General features: G+C 38.1%; 1 protein-coding gene across 1 annotated transcript; it reads left to right on the top strand.

The window, feature by feature from the left end:
• Positions 1 to 4: 4 nt before the first annotated feature.
• Positions 5 to 23,875, top strand: cnn3a (calponin 3, acidic a). The gene is made up of 7 exons (XM_079805644.1): positions 5 to 248; positions 14,022 to 14,143; positions 15,808 to 15,874; positions 16,185 to 16,322; positions 16,415 to 16,531; positions 16,929 to 17,075; positions 22,769 to 23,875. The coding sequence occupies exons 1-7, from the start codon at positions 192 to 194 to the stop codon at positions 23,108 to 23,110; spliced, it is 990 nt and encodes a 329-aa protein (XP_079661770.1). The 5' UTR covers positions 5 to 191; the 3' UTR covers positions 23,111 to 23,875.
• The last annotated feature ends 647 nt before the right edge of the window (positions 23,876 to 24,522 follow it).

Genomic DNA, 24,522 nt, shown 5'->3' with positions numbered 1-24,522 from the left:
CGATAGTAGCTAGAAGTTTTTGCGCGAGAGAGTGTCTGTTGTGTAAACTCTCACTGTGCGCGCGGATTATTCATTCACACGGAGCACCGAGTCATCTGTACTGTGATTTTACTGCAGCTTTAGGACTTTTACTTCACTCGTTCTCTGTTGGTCAGTTCATTGACTTTAGGAGAAAACTCAAAAAGTGAATCATGACCCAGTTTAACAAGGGACCAGCCTACGGATTATCCGCGGAGGTTAAAAACAAGGTAAACTGAACTTTTTCTTTGTTTTAAATATTCATTTAGCCCATGTATGTTTACATTTTTGCCATGTGTGGTTTAGGATATCAGACGCGTTATGTATTATAGGGAATATTACTGTATTTTTAAAAGTAGTTTACTGTGCATTATGTTAGTCTGGTTTTGATAGAGTTTAGTTTAAACGGTATATTTTTGTTTCCCCTATGTATTATTGGGAAGAGATTAGTGGGGAGATTGAATCCAAGTGAATTTGAATGAAAAAGCACATTAATAATTACAATAAGTAAATTGTAGTACTAATAATATTTTATTTAAATGATGTTTTAGATGTTGTACTGTGCTTAGTATTACATTCATTGGATACAATGGAAAATGTGCTAAATTAGCATCCCTAATACAGAGATATGTGACCCTGGACATAGTCATAACTCATAAGGGTCAATTTTTTGAAATTAGGATTTATACATCATATGACAGTTGAATAAATAAGCTTTCCATTGATGTATAATTTGTTAGGACACTATTTGAAAATCTGGAATCTGACGGTGCAAAAAAGTCTAAATATTGAGAAAATCGCCTTTAAAGTTAGTCCTTAGGAACACGTATTAATACTAATAATAAATGTTTTGATATATTTATGGTAGGACATTTACAAAATATCTTCACGAAACATGATCTTTCCTAATGATTTTAGGCGTACAAGAAAAATAGATAATTTTGACCCATACAATGTATTGCTGGCTATTGCCACAAATATACCCGTGCAATTTATGACTGGTTTTGTGGTTCTGGGTCACATATATACACCTCAAATTGATCTTAGATTGTCCAGAGTTCAGAGATGAGCTGGTCAGAGGTGATCATGCTTAAGATTTTTATATAAAGATAACTGATTCTGGATATATTGTTGTGAAACACTCATCAAAAGGAGCGGGGTAATTTGGTGGAAAACATAACTGAGCGAGTCTAATCAGTTGTTTCTTTGTAGTGATTGATATATCATCCCTCAAATTGAGCAGACGGGAGGTTTTATGCGTAAAGACAGTAAATCCAGTGAATCAGCATAAAAGATGACCCCCATTCAAATTTCTTAAGCATGACATCATCAGTGCTCAAGAGCTATTTTAGACTTAAGTAATCTTAGTTCTCAGCTTCATCGGGTAAACTAAAGTAAATGCTCTGGAATTTAATATTTCACCCTTGAAGTGAACAATCCTGTTTCTGTCTGTCTTACATCCAACTTCTTCGGAAGTAAGGATTTCATCTTGGAATTTGAAGCATTCCTAAAATGTGCCGACAGTGCCGGAACAGCTGTGATGTGTATAATCCTGCTTCAGTCAGAAGAGTTCAGCTTTGAACTGTCAAAGTGTACATTGCGGTAATGACCTATTTAGCTCAAAGAAACAATGTTGCTTTTCAGCCAGATGCTTTACAAGAAATATTTCCGCCGGAAGTTAAAATCCTGTCATTATTTACTCACCTTTTCATGTTGTTTCACACCCTCATGCCATTTTATCAACACAAAGAGAGAACTGCAATGAAGCTGGAGCTTTACAGTTTCAGTGCAAAATAGTCCATAATATCTTTCTAGTCTTCTGAAACTATACCATAGCTTTGTGTGACAAGCAAACAAATATTTAAGTCATTATTCGCTGATCATTTTCTCTTCAGTGCTGTAAACGTCTGCATCCAGAGTTGGTGAGTTGAACTCAAGAATCAGATCCAAAGTGGTTTTGTTAAACTGGACGAACTGATTCATTGAAAAGATCCATCTATAAAGAACGATTCATTCACAGATTCTCTAATGAACTTTTATGAAGGTGTCAATCATGGCTTCAGAAGACAGGACATGTATGATACTTTTGCATTGTGCAATCGTTCAATTTCACGATCAATGAATAGAGTGGTCAGGATGTTGCTCAGATTCACTTCTTGTGTGCCGCAGCTGAAAGAATGTCATACAGGTTTGGAAAGACATACGTAAGTAATGAGTAAGTGATGACAGAATTCATATTTTTAAGGCCTTTATGTGTGAAATGAAAAGCATGTGGCTAAAATTGCAACATTGATCCTCCTGACTTTCTAGTGGAAAGTAGTTCCATTACACCATTTCCCCTCTTAATCCATGACTTATTTTCCATTTGACTTGTCTGGACAATGAAAGGCTAGGGGGAAAGTGTCCTTTGTTTTTTTGCATTCTTGGTCCTTTTTTTGAAGTTCACTTTTGAGGTTTATTGCATTTAAAGGGCTGTTGATCTTGGCGAGTACTTGTTCTTGTTTAATAATAGTAAAATTGACTCTTCAGGCATGTATCAGTGATTTAAAGGGATAGTTCACCCAAAAATGAAAATTTGATGTTTATCTGCTTGCCCCCAGGGCATCCAAGATATAGGTGACTGTTTCTTCAGTCAAATACAAATGAAGATTTTTAACTCCAACCGTTGCAGTCTGTCAGTCGTATAATACATGTGAATGTTAACAAAATCTAATGAGAGTAAAAAAAACATGCACAGACAAATCCAAAACCCTGCGGCTCGTGACGACACATTGATGTCTTTAAGCTACACTGTGTAACTTTTTTAGTTTATTCTTAGCTAAAAACACTTAGTTCTTTCAAAAATATATGTGCTCATTAATGTATATTTACTTCTTTCAAGTAATAAAGTATTCTCGTAAGTTTATAATATGCCATTGAAAATACATACGGGTAAGGGGTTCGAATGCCGGTCGCCAAGTTGCCCCTCCATCTTGAAAGTTCATCAGCCAAAGAGGGACATACCCGTAAATTCAAGCTTCGCCTTTCGCGTTTTAACACTCGATGGCACCGTGTCGAATGTAGACGAGGTCGAGCTGGAAGCCATGTTAATCTTGGACTAAATCGGCCACCGTAGGAGTTAAAACGAAATCGGAATTGAGAGGAACAGAAACTAATATTCACTGGATGGTCATATACCTTTTCACCGCTAGATGGGGGAAAATATCACACAGTGTAGCTTTAAGGCACAAAACAATAATTTTTTGCGTGAAACCGAACAGTATTTATATAATTTTTTACCTCTAATACACCTCTATGTCCAACAGCCTTGAGCGCGCGATCACTTCCGGTGTGTGAGGTCTGTACACGATCTGGCATACACAGATACATAGATCACAGCCGGCGCTTGCGTAAACTACGCCAGATTGTGTATAGTTTTTTTTACTCTCAAAGATTTTGTAACCATTCACATGCATTAGTCTATACGACTGACAGACTGCAACGGTTGGAGGTAAAAATCTTAATTTGTGTTCGACTGAAGAAACAAAGTGGATTTCACTTTTTGAGCACATATACAAAAGTTTTAGGTTAGTACAAATAACATTTTTTGCTTTTTGGCTGATCAAAAAACAGTAATATTATTACAATTTAAAATAACTGTTTTCTGTTTTAATATATTTTAAAATGTAATTTATTCCTGTGAAGCAAAGCTGAATTTTCAGCATCATTACTCCAGTCTTCAGTGTCACATGATCATGAAATCGTTCTAATATAATAAATCTTTCTAATATGCTGATTTGCTGCTTAAGAAACATGTCTGATTATTTTAAATGTTGAAAATGTTGTTACTGCTTATTTCTTTATGGAAACCATGATTTTATCCGGATGAATAGAAAGTTCATAAGAACAGGATTTATTTGAAATAGATTTTTTTTTTTTTAAATAAACATTGATAAACTTTGAAAAGAAAATTCTTGTATATATTTATAAGATCCTAATGAACAATAATGACTTTTAATGGCTGCTGAATATCACTTTAATGACAATTGAACCCCTTCACTGTCCCGCTAGACGTTTGGCGCTCTTTTTTTATTATTGCCTTTTTTCGTATCACATATTTTATAACTCACATTTTAGCTATCATTCAAAGGTTACCAACTCAAAATTCAGCCTGTGAAAACCATTTTGAAATTGGAAGTTGCGTTACCTTGGAAACGATACTTTAAATTCTTCTAGCGGGCTCCTCCCCTAGTGGGCGGTGTCAGGTTTCATATTACAAAATGTATTTTAACTACTTTATACGTTTTCTAATCTTGACAAAAAACATATCGTCAGAAAGGTCTGGCCATGTTTGGTGTCTGGTTTGTGATAGAAGTTAAATTTGGATAGAAATGTATACATTTGTTACAGGAGAACGCATCAAAAAATTGTGGCTATTTTTGGTACAGCGCCTAAACAAAATCTCATAGGAGCTTAAATTTTTGTGATATCAACTTCAAATTTGGAACACACAACTTGGTTAGACATATGGCTTTGATTTAATAGTAATTTTGGCGTAAAAAATATTTTGTAAAATACATATTTTATATAAAAAAGGAAATAGTTAATATAGTAAAAAAATATATTTTTATAATTCAACTTTTTTTATTGTTCAACAGTCAAAACTTCAAAGTACATCACCACAGCATTCAGTAATTATCTTTGCAATAACACATTCAGCCATTAGTCACCGTCAGTGGAATACAATCATAACAAAAGCACATGGAAATTAAACGGTAGTTAATCAGTCCTACTTATTCAAACCATTTTTATATGTTTCCAAAAATGATCCCATGTTTTTTTCATTTCTCCCTCACTATGCAGTCTCCCTAACATGTTCTCATATGACGCAATTTCAATCATCCCATCAATCCAATAATACAGTACATTTGATTTACAGTAATTTTAAACTTCCATAACTTTTTCATACTTTCATTTTTTGAAGTGCACTTCAGCAATAATCTGTGTTTTTATAACAAGACCAAACATAGGTCTATATTCCAAAGCATTCTTGAACTACAATCATTTAAGTTTGAATAGTACATATTCACGCCGATGCTCAAAAAGTGGGTTGACAGTCAAATCCTTGCTGAATTAAAGTATACAGCAGGCTTTACATGTAGTGTTTGGTTTTTCCTTTTGTGAAAGAAAAAAAAAAAAAAAAAAAGTAGCTCTAGCTCGGCCTTATCTTACAAGAGGAATGCACGCTGTGTTATTCTGCAGGACTTCGTGATATGTCCTTTGTCTTACTACATATATAACTAAACCTGATTGGCAGGGATTTTAATGACCCGAGAAATGATACACTTTTGATAAGCAAACATTATTAGGCTATTCATATGATAAATTCCTATCTTTCGATCACTATTAACCTGAAACTTCGAGAACGCTCTTAACCGTGTTTGTTTCATTCAAACCTTTTATAGGTCATGCGCTTTCCGAGGACTTGTTTGTCTCGTTCCTTGAGTTTCATCAGCACTCTTGCTCTGCTGAAAGCCGAGAGCTGTTTTCTGCCTTTGTTTTCCTGCACGCTGAACTTTGGAAAAGTGGGAAGTCGAAGCCCGTAGTGAGATTTTAGAAATGTTCGTTTCCCAGTATATCAGCCTGCAAATGTCAGCGAATCACGCCACCTTGTCAAATAGAATTATTTCTTAAATATAACCCACAAATGACATAATAGGATGTTTTACCAATCAAATTAATGACCCTCTCTAGTTATGTAACAGCAAACACATTACGGGCTTGTTGCCAAAGCATCATCCTCTGTTTAAATTCAGCACAGTGAAGATATTGTTCAGGCTGGTTTATTTTTACACATGGAAGAGATGTCAATTAACGACCTATTTTTATCGTGACCATTCGTGTTGTATTATATTAATCATATCAGTTGTTTTTCCCCAGGCAGCCATTCCTGAATGTGAGCTTTTGGAAGCCGTTGGCAATAAATCTATAGAAATGTTTTTGATTTTGGTAGCTCTGTTTAGTAGTTGGTTTAATACATTGTCTTGTATGTTGCTTCCAAGACTTTTCCATTGTCAGAACATTAAATATGCAGGAATTCCCCCTAAAGTGTTTGGATGTGGTTCAACAGACACCTTGATTCTCTCAGGCCTGGGAAAACTTTTTCAGACTGTTATAAATTCACATTATTTTTGTCTCTCACACTCATCATCTCATTCTGCTTCTATCTTAGCGTGCATGTGTCGGTCATGTCACGGTGGTTCTTGGGTAAACCCAGACTAGGTTAACCTGACGGCTTTGATCCGTCGCTCTCTAATGCCACATTCCATCTTGATCCTCGCCGTAAAAACACTTTTACCGGCATACTGTGACTGCTGATGGGCAGCCGGCCCAGTGAGGGGCCATCACATTCCCCGCAATGTGCTGATCAGCAATATTTTCTAGGATTGGTTGAGGCTCTGCAAAGTGTGGCCACGGTGATTTAACCCTGTGTTGCCATTTTAGGAAGAACAGGAAAGTGTGTTTTCCTGAGGCTATTGTTCAGCGTCTATTGTTCAGCTGGATCTTATAACAGTGTAAACATTGAAAAGAAAAATCTTTAAAAAAAAGTCTTGTCTAAGTTTATCAACGTTTATTCAAGGTTTGAAAGCCTTTTAGACACAAAAAAAGCTTTTAACAGCTTTGGTTTTTGTGTCATTCTGTCACTAGCTATGTTTCCATCCACTTATTTTTATGCGCATTTTGGATGGAAACGCCAATAAATTCTAAAAATGGATCAAGCTTCAAAAAAGATGTCTTAATTTTTTTTTCAAAACTGATGTAATGCATATTTTTGAGTCATGAACAACGTGTTTAAATAAGTTTCAGTTGTTAAATAATGTTCCAAAGTGTTTGAATTTCATGTCAGACAACCAAATAGTTATATTTATATAGTGTTGTACCACCTGACATGGCAGTATTTGAGAGATCTACAAACCTTTTCACTCTTTCACAAGGATCAGTTAAGCTCTTCTGAATGATGCATTATCATGTTTACTATTATTATTACCATATCAATTCATAATAAAAGAGCCATATTTGCTGTTGTAAAACCCTGACATTTGAGAATATACAAATTGCTGGACAAACGTTTTTCAATGATCTCAACAGCTTTAAAACAACTTTATAAAAACGTGTTTATATGAAAGGTTTCAAACCCTTTAATGAAGCCATAGTGTTTAGTTTTTACTTTTTTAAAATTAAAGCTGCAGTTCGTAACTTTTTGTGCTCTAGCGGTTAATAAACAGAACTGCTTGCATCTGGTGGAAGAACATTGCAGCCGCAGCTACTTCTCTCTGTTTATGTCTATGGCGTGTCACGCAGGGACTGTGCTCCTCCGCAGAGGTTCCTACCAGTCTGGCCTGAAATAGTCCCAATATAAACACTTATTATAAGTGTACCATAATGATTCAGGGTAAGACAAAAACACGGTTTGGAAAATGGATTCATGTTGTACATTCTCATTATATCATTTTTGTAAATCTTGAACACAAAAAAAGTTACAGACAACAGCTTTAAGACACCATTTTAAATAGTTTTCTTAGTCTGTTCATGTGTTCGGACAGTTGCACCACCTAACATTTTGGGGGTTTAAGATAACAAAACAAAATAATATGTATTATTTATACGACTAAAATTATTATTTTTTTTTAATAAAGTTTTTGGTTTTATATAAAGTGATATGTTATGAATTTATCAAATTATTGTAAAGGGAAATAATGCACTTCATGTCATTGAGTCAGATCATTTTTTTTTAAGGAAAACATGCGCATAAACTACAATGGCAAGTTTGGCAACATTTACCAAATAAATTCCTCGATGCGACTTTCATGTGACTTTGCTCGATGGGATGACATAACTGGACCAACCAGCGGACCGATCTTTTTGCGCAGCATCTGAAATGCTGTTTTTGTCATTCTGAAATGTCTGAACAAAGTCAGAATAATCATCTTCCAGGACCGCGTTCCCAAACAGCAGCGTCTTCCTCTGAAATGCATTTATTGCGTTTCATCTGCACGCAAATGATCATATAAAGTGACTTCTCCTAGTTTTCTTAGTGATATTTATCGCCAGTTAATCAGGAAGTTACGATTTTGTTCTCTTTAACTCATGGGATGGAAATGCTGCTTTATTCGCAAATGTTTTATGCGATATTCCAAAGTTAAATTCGCAACTTTGGATGGAAACATAGCTATTGTCTCATATTTGGTGATGATTAAGTCGAGCATCTTTATTATTACTGTTTGGTGTTTAGCTCATCTCATGGCTCACATGAATGATCAAAACCATGTGGAGAGGTGTGCTATTACTTTTCTATGCAATTAGACATCAACAACCACTGTTGAAAATGTACTGAAATTACTCAAAACACCGCAGCAACCAACTAGTAATGCTGTCGCATCTAGAAATGCTTTAGCAACCACCTAGCAATCATTTTCTTCACAAAATCTAGTTAGGAAGGGCTCTTTTAACTTAGCCACCTAGCAACCACTGAGAACACCCAGGCAACCAGCAATCCAAACACTCGGGTAAAGCTGCACGATTCTGGATAAGTTAAGAATCACAATTTTTTTATGTTTCAAAGTCAAACGGAGATCAGAGATCACAATTCTGAACAGACTAAACAAAAAACCATGGACTATACTAAATTGGTTTGAATGAATACATTCATACATACTTCACTTGTTTCATTACTGGATGAATCAGCGTTTTTGAATTAATCTCTTGAGTGAATGTTTCAAGGTCAATCATCATTGGTCATTTGTAATTGATACAATCGTTATTTAAAACGCAGAGTTACTTTAAAGGTAATTTACTCTATTTTGTTTGCTACCATAGACATCAGTAAAAAGTATCCCATTACTTCTGTGATAATTTGAATCTTTGTAATGGAAAAAGTGATACTGTGTGATTGAAAAGACTGTTTGTGAATGTCATTTGGGAAAGAGATCACGCAAGTGTTTTAACGATTAATCGTGCAGCTCTGCACTCGACTCTAGCAATCACATATCATCACCCTAGCAATGCCTTAGAAACCAATCAGAACGCCCTAGCAATTACCTAGCAACCACTCAGAACACCTTAGCAATCACAAATCAACACCCTAGCAATGCCTTAGAAACCAATCAAAACCAAGCGTGCCGCAGTTGTGTCGAAAACTGAAGCCAAAGCGTCTCGGTCCCAGTATAGCTCATAACTCCCGTCCCTCCATGTATTCGAATGGATGCGAGACAAACTAAACAATAAAATATTTTTTTCCTACAGATGGCTTCTGTCATTTTAGGCAGTTTTTATTTCATTTTTGATTTCATTTCAAGTGTTCGTTTTATAAATAAGTTTGGTTTTAGTTAGTTATTTGATGCTATAAAAAGGGGGGGTGTGATGTCATGATTGACAGCTGAGATTGACGGCTTCTCTGAGTGAAGTTGTCACTGAGGCACTAATGGACTTTGCCCGGGATTTTCGGGAGGAGATTACAGCTTTAGCTTTAATTTCTACATTTCTATAACTGTTTATTTCACACCAACATAATGAATTGTTCTGCATCAGCGAGAATATTGGCAGGGTTTTGATATCGCAGCTCTACTTCCTGCTTTCTACCGCGCAGACTCAGTGTTGTCAGTGCCATATTCAGACGTTGGCGGCTTCACTTTACTTCAGTGGAAGGTAGTGAAGATGTGTCGGCCATATTTTTTTACGGTCTATGATCAAAACGCTCTAGCAATGCCCTAGAAATGCGATTTACGAATATTACACACATTTTCTTCATAAAATATAAAAACCTTGGGCTCTTTAGATTGAAGCCAGTTACTTGTAACCAATCAGTACACCCTAGGAATCACCTAGCAACACCCAAACAACCACCAGTGTTGCTAAGTCCGTGGTTTTTCCCATGGAATTGGGCTACTTTTACATTATTGCTGTGGATTCATTGTCCCCAGCAATCAAATAACAACACCCTGGCAATGCCTTAGAAACCAATCAATCACATAGTCCGGGGGTTTTCTTGCATTTTGTGATTTACAGTTCTTTTTCCGATCTGAAAAACAAGTTAAATTCACAGGTATAGGAGGGCAAATCACATGTTTTCTGTTCCGCTGGGAATTTCCATAACGCATGGTTAAATATTGCCTAATACTGGCTCAACTAGTGATTTAAGTAGGCCTGTATGATTGATTTCAGAACAATACTCAATATCAGTCAGAGAAGAAGGTTTAGTGAGTGCGTACTTTTGTCGGACAAAGTAAAGTTTGCATAATTCTTAATCATTCTGTAAACTGACTTTGATAATAGAAGCTGTGCTTATTTTTTAATCAAATAGGATTTTGGTAGAGGATTGTAGATGTGTTTCTCTTGTTGCCAAACTATATATTTCTGTGTTTGTATGTGTTTTTAGTCTAAAAACATGAGGTGAAAAGGTCGCCCCCCCCCCCCCCCCCTCCTTTGTCATCACTGTTTTATCGATCTCTGAGGGACTGTTTGTAGAATTGATCGCGTCACATCGAGAGCCCTTTCACTCCCTGACCTTGTTTTTTGTCAGATGTTTGCTCGGTTTTTGTGCTGTCATCAGTAAGCTCTCAGAATTATGAGTGGGGGAGGAGAGCTAGAGGTCGGACTCCAGCGGGATCAGCCCACAACCTTCCAGAATGTTCTTCTTCTGCAAATGCCTCCAATTTCTCCATCAAGGGTCACTTTTCCACATTTTCTCTCTCTTTTTTTTCTCCTACCACTGGCTGGTTTCCCAGTGGACTGGAAGGAAGGACAAGACAGGCACATGGTTCTCCAATCTTTCCTCAGTCTCTCTGTGGAGCTCTTCTGTTCTTTCCCCTCCTTTTGTCAGTTTAGATTTTCCGATTCATGTCTAGTATAAATCATCCCAGTCAATGGCTCACTATATCAGAGATATAACATTCTTTGTCTCCCACTACATCTGAAATCATCCAGTGCTCTTTTGAACTATTTGAAGCATACCAAAAGTTCTGCAGTTCTTCAAAGATGAGAGACCGTGTACGGTTTAGCTTTTTGCCTCTCATTATAGGAGAAAAGTCATCTCGGCTGACCTCAAATTGCACAAGGGAACTGCCACAACACCCCACACACCATTTTTTCCTAGTGGTCTCACATTCTGACTGCTGGGCTTTAGTGTGGGAGGATGTCTGATTGATCTTCAGCTTGCTCAGAGACCTTCTATGGAAGTTTATGGGCCCCTAGCTAAATCTTTAAATCCCTCAGGAGAAATAAAAATAGGCACAGATGAGACAGTTGTTGGCATACAGGAGAGAGCCGAAACGTTATTGTATCACACTGAAATCACTTAGCTGATTCTGAGCTCATTTTGAGACATTGTTGACTTGAGACCTCTTTCATAAATGTTGTGATTCTAAATTAGTATAATATTCAAATATCATAGTGTTTAAATGGTGTAATACCATAGTATTTTCATGGTACTTGTTTGAAAAACGTGGTATTATTACCATAGTGCCACTTAAACTAAAATTGTTTCACTAAGGAGCTATTTCTACCTGATTTGACCCTTAAAAAAGACTAATAGAATAACATACTTGAAAAATAATTGGGTTCAGTAAGATTTTTGAAGGAAATAAATACTTTTATTCAGCAAGGATGCGCTAAATTGATAAAAAAATATATATTTGCATCATTTACAAAAAATGATTACAAATAAATATTCTAATTCTTTAGGACATACATTATTTGATTATTTGAACATTATTTGAAATATGTTGCATAGAACTAAATAAAGAGTAATATATTGATATTTAATATTAATATATTTTAGTGTTCATTTTTATTTGATTGGCTTTTTTTTTTTATTCAGTATCATTCCAAATTTAGAATTTCGTTAAGAAGTCGTCTAATATTAATACAATTATTTTTTCTAATTTCAGTTTTTGGTTTTCAGTCAAGTCCATCCTGAATTTTCGGTTTTATTTATAGTTTTAATTTCAGTGCATCCCTAATAATAATAATAATAATAAGAAGAAGATTTTTTTTTTTTGCAAATCAGCATATTAGAATGATTTCTGAAGGATCATATGACACTGAAGACTGGAGTGATGAAGATTCAGCTTTTCATCACAGGAATAAATTACATTTTAAAATGTATTCACATATAAAACTTATTTTAAATTATTGTAATAGCGGCGATGATAAGAAACTTTCAAAAACATATAAAAAATCTTAACAACCCCAAATTTTTAAGCAGAGCTGTAAATGAAGCACATACAGTATGTTACCTCCTGACAGAATGTTGTTGTTTTTTTTGGGGTTTTTTTGCACTGTGTCCAATGTTACATAAGTACAAAACGTAAGGAAGGTCTTGCAATTAGCATAGAACCTAAAACAAAAGCTAAACCCTGAGGCCTGGTTCCACAGAGAGGGTTTAGATTAAGTCAGGATTAGGTCTTGGTTCAATTAGGGCATTTAGGTAGTTTTTATATAAACGTGCCTTACAGGGGGAAAAAAACATTACTGGTGTGCATCTTTCTTGAGACAAACAAATGGCAGCTCAAACATACATTGCAGTCTAGCCATGTCTGTGAAATCTGGGGTAAGGTGACTAAGTAAGGGTTAGGACTGTGTTTGTGCTGAAATAAGGTTTGAGATAGCAGACTGCTTCTTGAAGGACTCGAGGAAAGCTCTTATCATGTTTTGGCTGTATAGTGAGACATCTCCAGGAGCCTCCGTCCAACGCCTACCGCTGAGAATATCTTCTCCACCCTTTTTCCCTGTACTGTATGTCTCTTTGTGCCTCTCTCTCTCATGATCAATCTTGATGGCCACATTTAGCTTTGTCTTTGTACAGTGTGACCCTGAACACGGAACTTGAAATGGAGCCTCTGTGATAAAAGCCATTTCCTGCAACTTGTATTAATAGCAGCTTTAAATGGGTTTAATTTAGCTGTAAGTATTGAAACTGAAGCATTTAACGCCCCTTTATTTGTTAAACAGAATCGTGTAAACTGTTTTTGAAGGTTTGGACTTGAAGCTGAAGTAGTGTTTAGCACTCGTGGAGAAGAAAAACATACTTTGAGGATCAATTCATTAGAAGTGCTTGCTTTGGTTTTACACACAAATGGGGTTAGATATGTGAATAAACCATTTACTAAACCCTACTATTAAACTTTTGATGCCTCAAATCATGCAGCTTGTTAAGTAGAGGTGTGCTATTACTTTTCTAAGACTTACTTTATCGCCTACTGGACGATAAACAATCCATTGAGTCCATATTTATGACCAGAATATAGTTGAAACACTCTTTTGACCAGTAAGCAATTACCTAGCAACCCATAGCAATGCACTAAAAACTCTGAATACCTTAGCAAATGCCATAGCATGCTTTTGCACAGGCAAACAACTCTCTCATTTAATTCAAGCATTTTTCAAAGATCTAGTTTGTTCTGTTGTTAGTCGTAGTTGCCCGTTCTAAACACATTATTCAATGTCAGCAGGTCAACAATGCTATAGTATTTACAGTCTGAAAAGTCCTGAGAAAGAGAGCGGAACGGCCAGAATTGATTCATACGGAGACTCTTTGTGGGGATTTTATGCTCTGTTGCTGGTGGAATCGCATGACGGCGTTGCATCACATACTTTAAAGGCAAACAGTTCTATCCCTAAAGGAAAAATACAAACAAACCCAGAGGATAGTTTTTATTGGCAATCTGATTTAATTAGGCTGCATTTGATGATTTTCCATTTGCTCTAATGCAGCTTTTAACAGCCAAAGAGGCGTTTTTAATGTTTCAAACTGCTGTTTTGGTCCTGTGTCATGTGTTTTGAAGTCAAACACTTTGTATGTGAGGATCAGCAAAGTGTATTGACATTACAGTAGTTGCGATAAGCATGAATGCTGCTGACACATAACCATAGCCTCTAAAGGAAGATTGTCCAGGACACACAACTATGATCCCGCAGAGCCGGTTTGACTCATAACCGACTGATGTGTATTGGCTTATTTCTCACAGATCGCACAGAAATATGACCTACAGAAGGAGGAGGAGCTTCGTTTCTGGATCGAGGAGGTGACCGGCATGCCGATCGGAGACAGCTTTCAGAAAGGCCTCAAGGATGGCGTCATACTGTCCGAGTGAGTTGGTAAACATAAACATACTTGGCCATGAGGGCAAAGTTTTCCTGTTGAAAAAACAAAAAAATCTGTTTAAACCAGCCTAAGCTAGTTTGCTGGTCTTGGATTTTCTCCTAGTTGGTCAGTTTTTAGAGTGGTTTTAGGCACTTTCAGCTGGTCAGAATGGGAGACCACTTGTCTGATCAGCTAAACACTGGCTTTGTCAGTCTAGAAGACTATCAGAACATTGCTTGTTTCAGCATCCCAGACAGATGTAGTGACCAAGGACTGATAAATGGCAGAAAACGGAATTATTTTCTTAATTCAATTTGACGATGCGAGTAGCACAGAATGTACACGCTTGACCTTTAATGTGCCCATAGAAGATGCTTCTATACACTCACCTAAAGGATTATTAGGAACACCTGTTCAATTTCTCATTAATGCAATTATCTAATCAACCAATCACATGGCAGTTGCTTCAATGCATTTAGGGGGGTGGTCCTGGTCAAGACAATCTCCTGAACTCCAAACTGAATGTCAGAATGGGAAAGAAAGGTGATTTAAGCAATTTTGAGCGTGGCATGGTTGTTTGGTGCCAGACGGGCCGGTCTGAGTATTTCACAATCTGCTCAGTTACTGGGATTTTCACGCACAACCATTTCTAGGGTTTACAAAGAATGGTGTGAAAAGGGAAAAACATCCAGTATGCGGCAGTCCTGTGGGCGAAAATGCCTTGTTGATGCTAGAGGTCAGAGGAGAATGGGCCGACTGATTCAAGCTGATAGTAGAGCAACTTTGACTGAAATAACCACTCGTTACAACCGAGATATGCAGCAAAGCATTTGTGAAGCCACAACACGCACAACCTTGAGGCGGATGGGCTACAACAGCAGAAGACCCCACCGGGTACCACTCATCTCCACTACAAATAGGAAAAAGAGGCTACAATTTGCACAAGCTCACCAAAATTGGACAGTTGAAGACTGTAAAAATGTTGCCTGGTCTGATGAGTCTCGATTTCTGTTGAGACATTCAGATGGTAGAGTCAGAATTTGGCATAAACAGAATGAGAACATGGATCCATCATGCCTTGTTACCACTGTGCAGGCTGGTGGTGGTGGTGTAATGGTGTGGGGGATGTTTTCTTGGCACACTTTAGGCCCCTTAGTGCCAATTGGGCATCGTTTAAATGCCACGGCCTACCTGAGCATTGTTTCTGACCATGTCCATCCCTTTATGACCACCATGTACCCATCCTCTGATGGCTACTTCCAGCAGGATAATGCACCATGTCACAAAGCTCGAATCATTTCAAATTGGTTTCTTGAACATGACAATGAGTTCACTGTACTAAAATGGCCCCCACAGTCACCAGATCTCAACCCAATAGAGCATCTTTGGGATGTGGTGGAACAGGAGCTTCGTGCCCTGGATGTGCATCCCACAAATCTCCATCAACTGCAAGATGCTATCCTATCAATATGGGCCAACATTTCTAAAGAATGCTTTCAGCACCTTGTTGAATCAATGCCGCGTAGAATTAAGGCAGTTCTGAAGGCGAAAGGGGGTCAAACACAGTATTAGTATGGTGTTCCTAATAATCCTTTAGGTGAGTGTATGTGAATATGTGATGCTTATGGAAAAGAAATTAATTGAAATGATTTTGTTTTTATTCTTTTCAGATTGATAAACAAGCTTCAGCCTGGATCGATAAAGAAAATAAACCATACACAGTTAAACTGGCATAAGGTAAGTGCCTCAGAGACTCGGGGGGCTTTGTTTTCATCCAGATCAGCCCCTTTAAAATAGTGAGAAGCGCTTTTCTTCCGACGTGACATTTTCAAATTATTGGCAAATACTAGTACAGGCAGCTGAGAAAACATGACGCATGAAGCTCCTAACAACTGCAGATAGACCCTATAGTATAAAAGCTCTGAAGAATCTGTAAGAATAAATGGACCCATTCATGCAGTCTTCGATTCATCTCTTTTATCTGAAAGTGAGGTAACCAATGATGTTGCTGAGAAACACACCCTTACTGTTACCATTGTTCCCTTAGCTAGAGAACCTTGGGAATTTCATCAAAGCCATCCTAGCCTACGGGTTGAAGCCCAATGACATCTTTGAAGCCAACGACCTCTTCGAAAACGGAAACATGACGCAAGTTCAGACCACACTTCTCGCTTTGGCCAGCATGGTACGTCTACTAGTCCTTAGTTGAATATTTGGTAAAACTCCGAAATTAATATATTATTGACATCTATGAAACGTTTTTTGCTTTTTCAACAGGCAAAGACCAAAGGCATGGAAACGAATGTCGACATTGGCGTGAAATATGCAGACAAGCAGCAGAGACATTTTGATGAGGAGAAAATGAAGGCTGGCCAGTGTGTCATCGGACTTCAGGTTATAAACACGTTTCCTGGAAACCCTTAATGTTTCTGGATAAACATCATTGTTTTTAAAGGAAGCCTGACCCACAGTGTTACCTCATTTGATTTGTGACGGGGGAAGAAGGGAAGACACATTACGAAAGACTCATTTAGCTGATGCTTTTATCCAAAGTGACTGGAATAACCTCCGGTTAGGTGGCTGCTCAAGGCCACAATAGTGATAGATCAAGGACCGCCCATTGTGGGGTTTGAACCTAAAAGTCTTTAATTACAAAACCAAATCTAGAACCAAACAGTATGACAGTGCAGATGTGCTTCTGGGAGTTGTTCATAAAGAGAAATTTTGATTGGAGAGTAAGGTTGATCATCTACCGGTGATTTTTAAAGCACTTTTCTGACTTTCGTTTTAGATGGGAACCAACAAATGCGCAAGCCAGGCTGGTATGACTGCCTACGGGACCAGGAGACATCTTTACGACCCCAAGACACAGACAGAGAAACCCTACGACCAGACCACCATCAGCTTGCAAATGGGCACCAATAAAGGAGCCAGCCAGGTACACCCAAAGACAGACTTATATCAACAATGGCTATGTTTACATGCACAACTTTTGTCTTAATCGGACTGAATTTATTTATATATGACACAAGCTTCAAATCGAAATAGATTTTTTTGACATGCGCGCACTGCACAAATATGCAAAGTTTCCCACTGTTTGCGCATAATTGGTTCTGTATTTGTTTTACAGCAGACATATTTATTCATTTCTGATCATAATTTGGAGACCATGAGCATATGAACCGTTGTGCCGTGCTGCTTATATTTATCACGCAGTAAAAATGTCCCTCCCCGTGCACAAAACCAGTCGTCTGTGGATGAGAGTATGAAACAAGGACTGGTGGGATGCTGTCCTGCTCCACTTCACAGACACTGAGTGAAAGGAGAATTTTAGAATGACGGGACACTCCTTTATAGGACACTTTATTCAACAGGAAGAACAGCTTATTCCGCCCGTCATACGTCATAACGCTATTTCTACGTCACTGCACATGCGCAGTCCTTTCATTTTCGGTTTTCAATCCAAGTGTTTACATGTTCTCTTGATCGGATTAGAAGAGGAATAAACCTGTCTTACATTCACCCCTTTCAATCCGATCAAAATTTCATTCGGATCGAGCTCAATAGGATCGATTAAGGTGTTTACTCATAGCCTGTAAAAAAGATGGACGACGCTCCTTCACTATCTTCTATTGGTGAAAAGTGAAGCCGCCAACGTCCGAATATGGCGCTGACATCTTGCACTGATCATCAAATAACTAACTAAAACCAAGCTTATTTAAAAAACGAACACTTGAATTAACATCAGCGTGATAAAAACTACCTAAAATGACAGAAACCATCTTTGTTAAAAAATGTTTTTGAAGTGTAATTTGATTGTTTAGTTTGTCTCGCTTCACATAAGAATACATGGAGGAGGCAGGGTTTATGAGCCATACTGGGACCAGCCACCTTGGGGTGATCGAGATGCTTTGGCTTCACTTTTCAGGACGAGTGTGGCACACTTGTGTTTACCGTATTTTCCGGACTATAAGTCGCTCTGGAGTATAAGTCTCATCAGTCAAAAAATTAGTCATGAAGAGGAAAAAAACATATAAGTCACACTGGACTATAAGTCGCATTAGCTTCACACCGCACTCGCAAGTGTTGGCAGGGCAGAAGCAGTGCGGAGAGCGGGAGCCGTGCATTCACACCACTGGCAGCGTTTGTCTCGCGCAGCTGAGCCTCTCCCGGCAGAGCGTTCAAGCACCCATCTGTGGACTCGTTCCTCCAGCTCTGGCCATCTTGCTTTCGGTCCGCGATTATTTTTCTTTGTTTTCTTCATACAGTTAAAGTAACCTCTGCTTTTCGCCAGTCCCTCACAAGTTTCTCACTCACTCCAAACTTTCTTTCTGCTGCTCGATTACCGTTTTCGGCTGCATATTTACTACCTGCAGTTTGCAATTTGCAGAATAGGATTTTATTTATGGGGGGCATTTTGTTTGTGTTCAGTCTTTCTCAGTTGTCTTTAAGTTAATATTTCAGTTAACAGTTTTTTCAGTTTTCAGCTAATTTTTTCAGGGGTAGGCTACAGGAGCAGCATAGAGCTCCCTCTCGCTGCTGTAGACGTAGCTAAATGTTTATTCTTGTCTGTCAGTATGAATTAAATCGCACCTGATTATAAGTCGCAGGTAGCCTGGATGCCAGCCGAACGTAGCCCCGCCCACAACATTTTTACTCGGGCAGTTCGGTCTGGACTTGATCGGTAGAGAAGTAATTATGCCCGAACAGAAACTGTTCAGACCAATGAAATTGTCAGGGCGGGCTTTAGAAGATGATGGACAGATGATAAACGTAACGTAATCATCCACGTCATCAAAGGCGCTTGGGTGAATTTGTTCTAATCCTAAACGGAGAACTTGTTCGTATATGCATTCACCTTTACCATTTCTCTCAGAAATGATGATTGTGTTGGTAAGTACTCTGTGTATCCTTAAATTCTTTTTTTACAACACCGGGAAAGATCGTTTACAATAATCTTTTTCTTCTAACGTTAGGCTACTCATTCCAGCGTGCGTGCAGACCATAGACCGTAAAAAAATATGGACGACGCGACTCCATTGACTTCCGCTGACCAAAGTTGAAGCTTTCATAGGCCCGCTCACGGCGCTGACATCTTGGGACCGAGTCTGCGCAGTAGCGATCTCGGGACCGGAGTTGCGCAGTAGAGAACAGGAAGTAGAGGCGCGATTATCAAAAGCCCGCCCACACTCTCGCAGATGCAGAACAATTCATTATGTTGGTGTGAAATAAACAGTTATGGAAGTGTAGAAATTAAAGCCAAAGCTCCAATCTCCTCCCAAAAATCCAGAAAAAAGTCTGTTAGTGCCTCAGTGACAACTTCACTCAGAGAAGCCGTCAATCTCAGCTGTCAATCATGACGTCACACCCCCCGTTTTTATAGCATCAAATAACTCACTAAAACTAAACGTATTTAAAAAACGAACACTTGAAATGAAATTATTGTAATAAAAACTGCCTAAAATGACAGAAACCATCTTTAGGAAACAATTATTTGAAGTGTAATTAAATTGTTTAGTGTGTCTCGCGCCCATTCAAATACATGGAGAGGCGGGTTTAGGAGCTATACTGGGACCGACCACCGGGGGGCGATCGAGGCTTCAATTTCTGACTGGAGCACTGCAGGCTTGGTGCAGACAGGGTTGCTAAGTTTTTACAACAAAACCCGCCCAATTGCTAACGTTCCTCAAAACTTTGATGAACTTTGAACTTTGACAAAACAAAATATGTTATTTTGGCAGGGCTGCCTGCTAAAATTCGCATTCCTGGGTCTGTATAATCACATAATTGGGGTCGCTTCATCCCGTGGACTTGGCAACACAGTGCAGTTGAGTTCTGTTGACATTTGACAACTAACTTATGCATCGCTCCGTTGCTCTGATTGGTTGTAGGTCTATCCAATTGAGGTCTTTCCTGGTTCGGTTGAAACACGCCCCATAATCACAGCCCAACGGAGCAGTATCAGACTCATATTCTGACTAGAATTGAGTATGACGACGTCAGGCTAAGTCGCAGGACCAGCCAAACTATGAAAAAAGTGCGACTTCTAGTCCGTAAAATACGGTACATGAAGGCATTTCAGTCCAATTTAGCCATAAATCCGATTACTAATACAGGGCTCGACATTAACGCTTGTCCGGGACAAGTAGATTCTTTGAAGGGGCAAGTGAAAGATAATTTTACTTGCCCGATCGGACAAGTAGCCTCATTAAAACATCAAAAACTAAAAAAACATCTAGGGAATCACCAAAATGCAAGAATGATTCTTCATTAATTTAGTGTAAGTGGCGATCGATAGTGGATAATAATATATAATGTATAATGTACTGACGGTAACAAGGTTGTGCTGTTGAGGCTCGCGCAGCCTCTCAAGGAGAAATCAAAACAAATCAGCCGCTCAAACAGAGAAACTCAGTTAACATACTGCGGTAAAAATTCAAAATGTGTAGTTTTTATATTTATAACATTTAATACAGTTAAAAAACATCACACGACCAAGAGTGCGGTTTTCCTGAATACCATCACGACTGAAAATGTGACACTGATTTCATATGATAGTTCCATAAACAATTAATTAACAAGTCACTTACATTGTGACTTGATGTTAATTAACTGTTTATGGAACTATCATATGAAATCAGTGTCACATTTTCAGTCGTGATGGTATTCAGGAAAACCGCACTCTTGGTCGTGTGATGTTTTTTAACTGTATTAAATGTTATCGAGCAGTGGTGTAAAGTAACAAATTACAAATACTCTTGTTACTGTAATTGAGTAGTTTTTCTCAGGAATTGTACTTTATTAAGTAGTTTAAAAACAGTGTACTTTTACTTGAGTACATTTTAAGTGCTGTATCTGTACTTTTACTGCGCTATTTTCCCTAAACCTGCAGTCGCTACATTATGTTTATTTTTGTCCTGTCAACGTGATTGGCCAAGGCGAATAATAAGTTCTGTCTCCATGCCTCACGCGTGTGACTCCCGTCATATCGACCAGCCTAGAGTGAGAGGCACGCGCGCTTTATGTAAGGGGGTTGTTGCTGGTTACGGTATAATGACTTAAATCGTGAAATTGCTCCGTGAGCCACCATACATCCTCATCTCAGCATAGCTTATCAACTGAGCAAGGAGAGAACGCGTTCAAAGTTAAGTGTTTCTTAAAGGGGCGATACACTTCATTACAAATCATATAAAACTCCAAAAATATACACACCAGCATAATTAAAGCAAAAGACAATCCAAGGAAAATCAAACAATATATTCAAAATAAATAAATAAGAGTGAAAATTATAATGTTGATTTTACACTCATTACAAGTGCATATTTTAAAGTGTTCTCACATGGCGAATTAAAATTGTAGTCCATGTATATAGCAAATAACTTTCATAAAACATCAGATTTATTTAACAGAGAAAAAATCCATTGAAATTAAAGCAGTACAATGAATGCGTCTTTTTTTTTAGTAAAATTGTTAATGTACAACGCTTTGCAACCTTTTTTAATTAACCGCAAGAAAACCTCAACAGAATGGTTGTCATAAATGTTACCAGATTATTGGTTGCTTTCTCAAATATTACATGGCTGCATTTTTAGTGCTAGCAGTCAAAAATAAAACTTGGAGAAATACTGTTGATCTCATGTTTGTTTTGTTCTTACTGAGAATCATCCATAAAAGAGTAAGCTACATTTTTAATTTGCAGGGTATAAGGTGGAATAACATTCAGAGCTTAATACTCACTACTCATGAGTACTTTTAAAAGGGCTACTTTTTACTCCTACTTTGGACAGGTACTATTTCTCTACTTCCACTACATTTTTTGACAAGTAACAGTACTTTTACTTGAGTATGCTTTTTCAGTACTCTTTCCACCACTGCTCACGAGTGCCCCCTTTGAGGTCGATATGCGCCCTCGATGTGCACTTCTGCCGAGCCTGCACTGGTTACGCAGCGGACTTCTTCCCGGCAGTTAAAGCGGCATTACGTCGTGAAAGTGTGGACTCAGAGGAAGACCGTGAGGGTTTAGGGTGCCATTCGGGACAGGGCCAGATTCTTGAAAGAATCAGCCGTTTGAAAGAATCGACTCAATGACTCGCTCATTAAGACGGTCACCTGCTGTCACCTACTGGCAGTTTAGTTACATTCTTTCCAACGTTTCTTATTTGTATATTCAAAAAATACTTACAACAATCTCATAGCATTATTTAATACAGTTGTCATTTTTCAGTATAAATTATTAAATTTGATTGGAAACAGCCCTTTTGTGTCTTAATCTAGTTTAATTTGATCAAATTTAAGAATATAAAATTAAAGCTGAAGCACAACCTATATTTAATAAGATTATGCGGGGGAAGCCCTTTATAAAAGGTAAAAATATCACGAATATGCAGATTTAAAATATTTCAAAGCTGATTGAACACTGGTGAGAATATTGCTTCAGAATAAATTACACAAGCTGGACGAGCAAATTTTTTACTCGGACAAGTGAATGACAGATCTACTTTTCTGAAGGACAAGCACGTTAACAGGCTTAATGTCGAGCCCTGACTAATGGATTTTTCGATTGCATGTAAATGTAGCCAATGTAACGCAAAAAATTATAAGTTGTCAAAAATGGCATGTTTTTCTCTCTAGGCTGGTATGTCTGCCCCAGGCACCAGAAGGGACATCTATGACCAGAAGGCAGCTCTGCAACCAGTGGACAACTCCACTATCTCATTGCAAATGGGAACCAATAAGGTGGCCTCTCAGAAGGGCATGAGCGTGTACGGGCTGGGACGGCAGGTTTACGACCCCAAGTATTGCGCCACCCCAACAGAGCCCATGATCCACGCCAATGGCAGCCAGGGCACAGGCACGAATGGCTCAGAAATCAGCGATAGTGACTATCAGGCTGAATATCAGGAGGAGGAGTACCAGGGCGAATACCACGACGAGTACAGAGGGCACTACAACGACCAGGGCATCGACTACTAAGAGAACTCTGCTGCGCTGTTAGTCAAAGCAGTATTAACACCATGTATATCAACAGAGCAAGTTTTTTGCAATGCCTTTTGCTTCTCACAGTTACCCTTCCCCTCCCAGCGCATGTGTTTGGGTAAAATGATCGTGAGTGGTAAGAAATCTCGAACTTGCCATCCTAGAGGTGCGGTCACATTTACCGTAGCTCAAGTGAAATTTTGCGGGTGAAATCTCGATCGACTCCCCACTCAAATTTCACTCATGTTGTGCTTTATACCTTTTTTTACCCGCAAAATTTGGCGGATATATCGCTAATGTGGCCGCACATTAACAACGGTGAAACTGATCTTTTAGCATTTTTAAAGTGTTTTTTATGAAGTATGGAGAACTGTAAAGAGATTTTTCTAGTTTTGCAGTACGATCCTTTGTTTTTACGCCTCGTCTTTTTGAGGTTTTCTTGGCTTTGCTAGTTTGAAAGCTAATCCACCATTGAAATCACGCATTACAGACTGCTATGGACCGAAAGCCTTTCCGAAGACATTCCTTCCTAAGTCATTCCATTTAGAATTCCAAACGCCTGGAAATTTGACATGCTACACATGTTAGCATTTTAAAGATTAGCTGACTGGACGACCGAAAACATTCCGCTATTGCTTAGTTTTTTTTGTGCCATAATATCGGAAAAAAATCGTTCCCGTTGTATTTATTGCCCTGCTTTTCATTGTAAACTTTCTGTTATATGGTTCTTTTATGAATAAATTTTATGTTATAATTAAAGTATTGAATGTCTTGGTTCTCTATGTGTTCTCTATTGCATTTAAATGTAAAAATAGCTGCTTGATAATCTATAAATCCTAATTAAAAAGCGCAGAGTCAGAGTTTGCTGTTGCTTTGTAAAGCTGAGGTGTGGTTTCTGAAATGGCCCTGATTTTGTTATTTGGTTCTTTGCTCTTGTATCTTTTATTAGGGTGAATTGAAGTGGCACAGAGCCTCAGATGTGCGCTGACTCTGCCCAAATATCACAGCGGAGCCATAAATCCTGTGTTTTTGAGGCTAGCCTCAGAGGCGTTTGGAAGCTGCTCCTTGTGTCGATAGCCCAGAGTTTCTGGAAACAGTTATATAACCACACAAAGCGGTGAAAACCAGAATCTAAAGTAGAGCAAGTCACTGTCTGTGCAGCAATTCGTGCAACTACTGCATTTTGTGCTTGTATATGTCTTACAGATTTTAGTTTTTAAATTAATTACTGAAAACATTTGTTTGTGTCCCAGGGAAAAAAAATATGCTCTGCGTCTTTGCATTCTAAAGCTGGATGAGTTAAGTTTGATGACAAACTTTGACAAAGTAAAGTTTGGCTTAACCAAGCCAGGTCTGACATTTTAAAATAACTTTGAAAAGCTTGAAGTTTGAAGGTTTTACTCAGAGAA

This window comes from Gobio gobio, assembly GCF_949357685.1.
Source record: "Gobio gobio genome assembly, chromosome: 23".
Classification (NCBI taxonomy): domain Eukaryota; kingdom Metazoa; phylum Chordata; class Actinopteri; order Cypriniformes; family Gobionidae; genus Gobio; species Gobio gobio.
Note: the sequence above shows the minus strand (reverse complement) of the source record. Positions and strands in the feature narration are given on the sequence as shown.

Coding starts and splice junctions, on each gene's coding strand:
- cnn3a (XM_079805644.1), top strand. CDS start 192: ATGACCCAGTTTAACAAGGGACCAGCCTACGGATTATCCGCGGAGGTT. Junction 15,875..16,184: donor CACAGTTAAACTGGCATAAG/GTAAGTGCCTCA, acceptor TTGTTCCCTTAG/CTAGAGAACCTTGGGAATTT. Junction 17,076..22,768: donor CCAATAAAGGAGCCAGCCAG/GTACACCCAAAG, acceptor TTTTCTCTCTAG/GCTGGTATGTCTGCCCCAGG.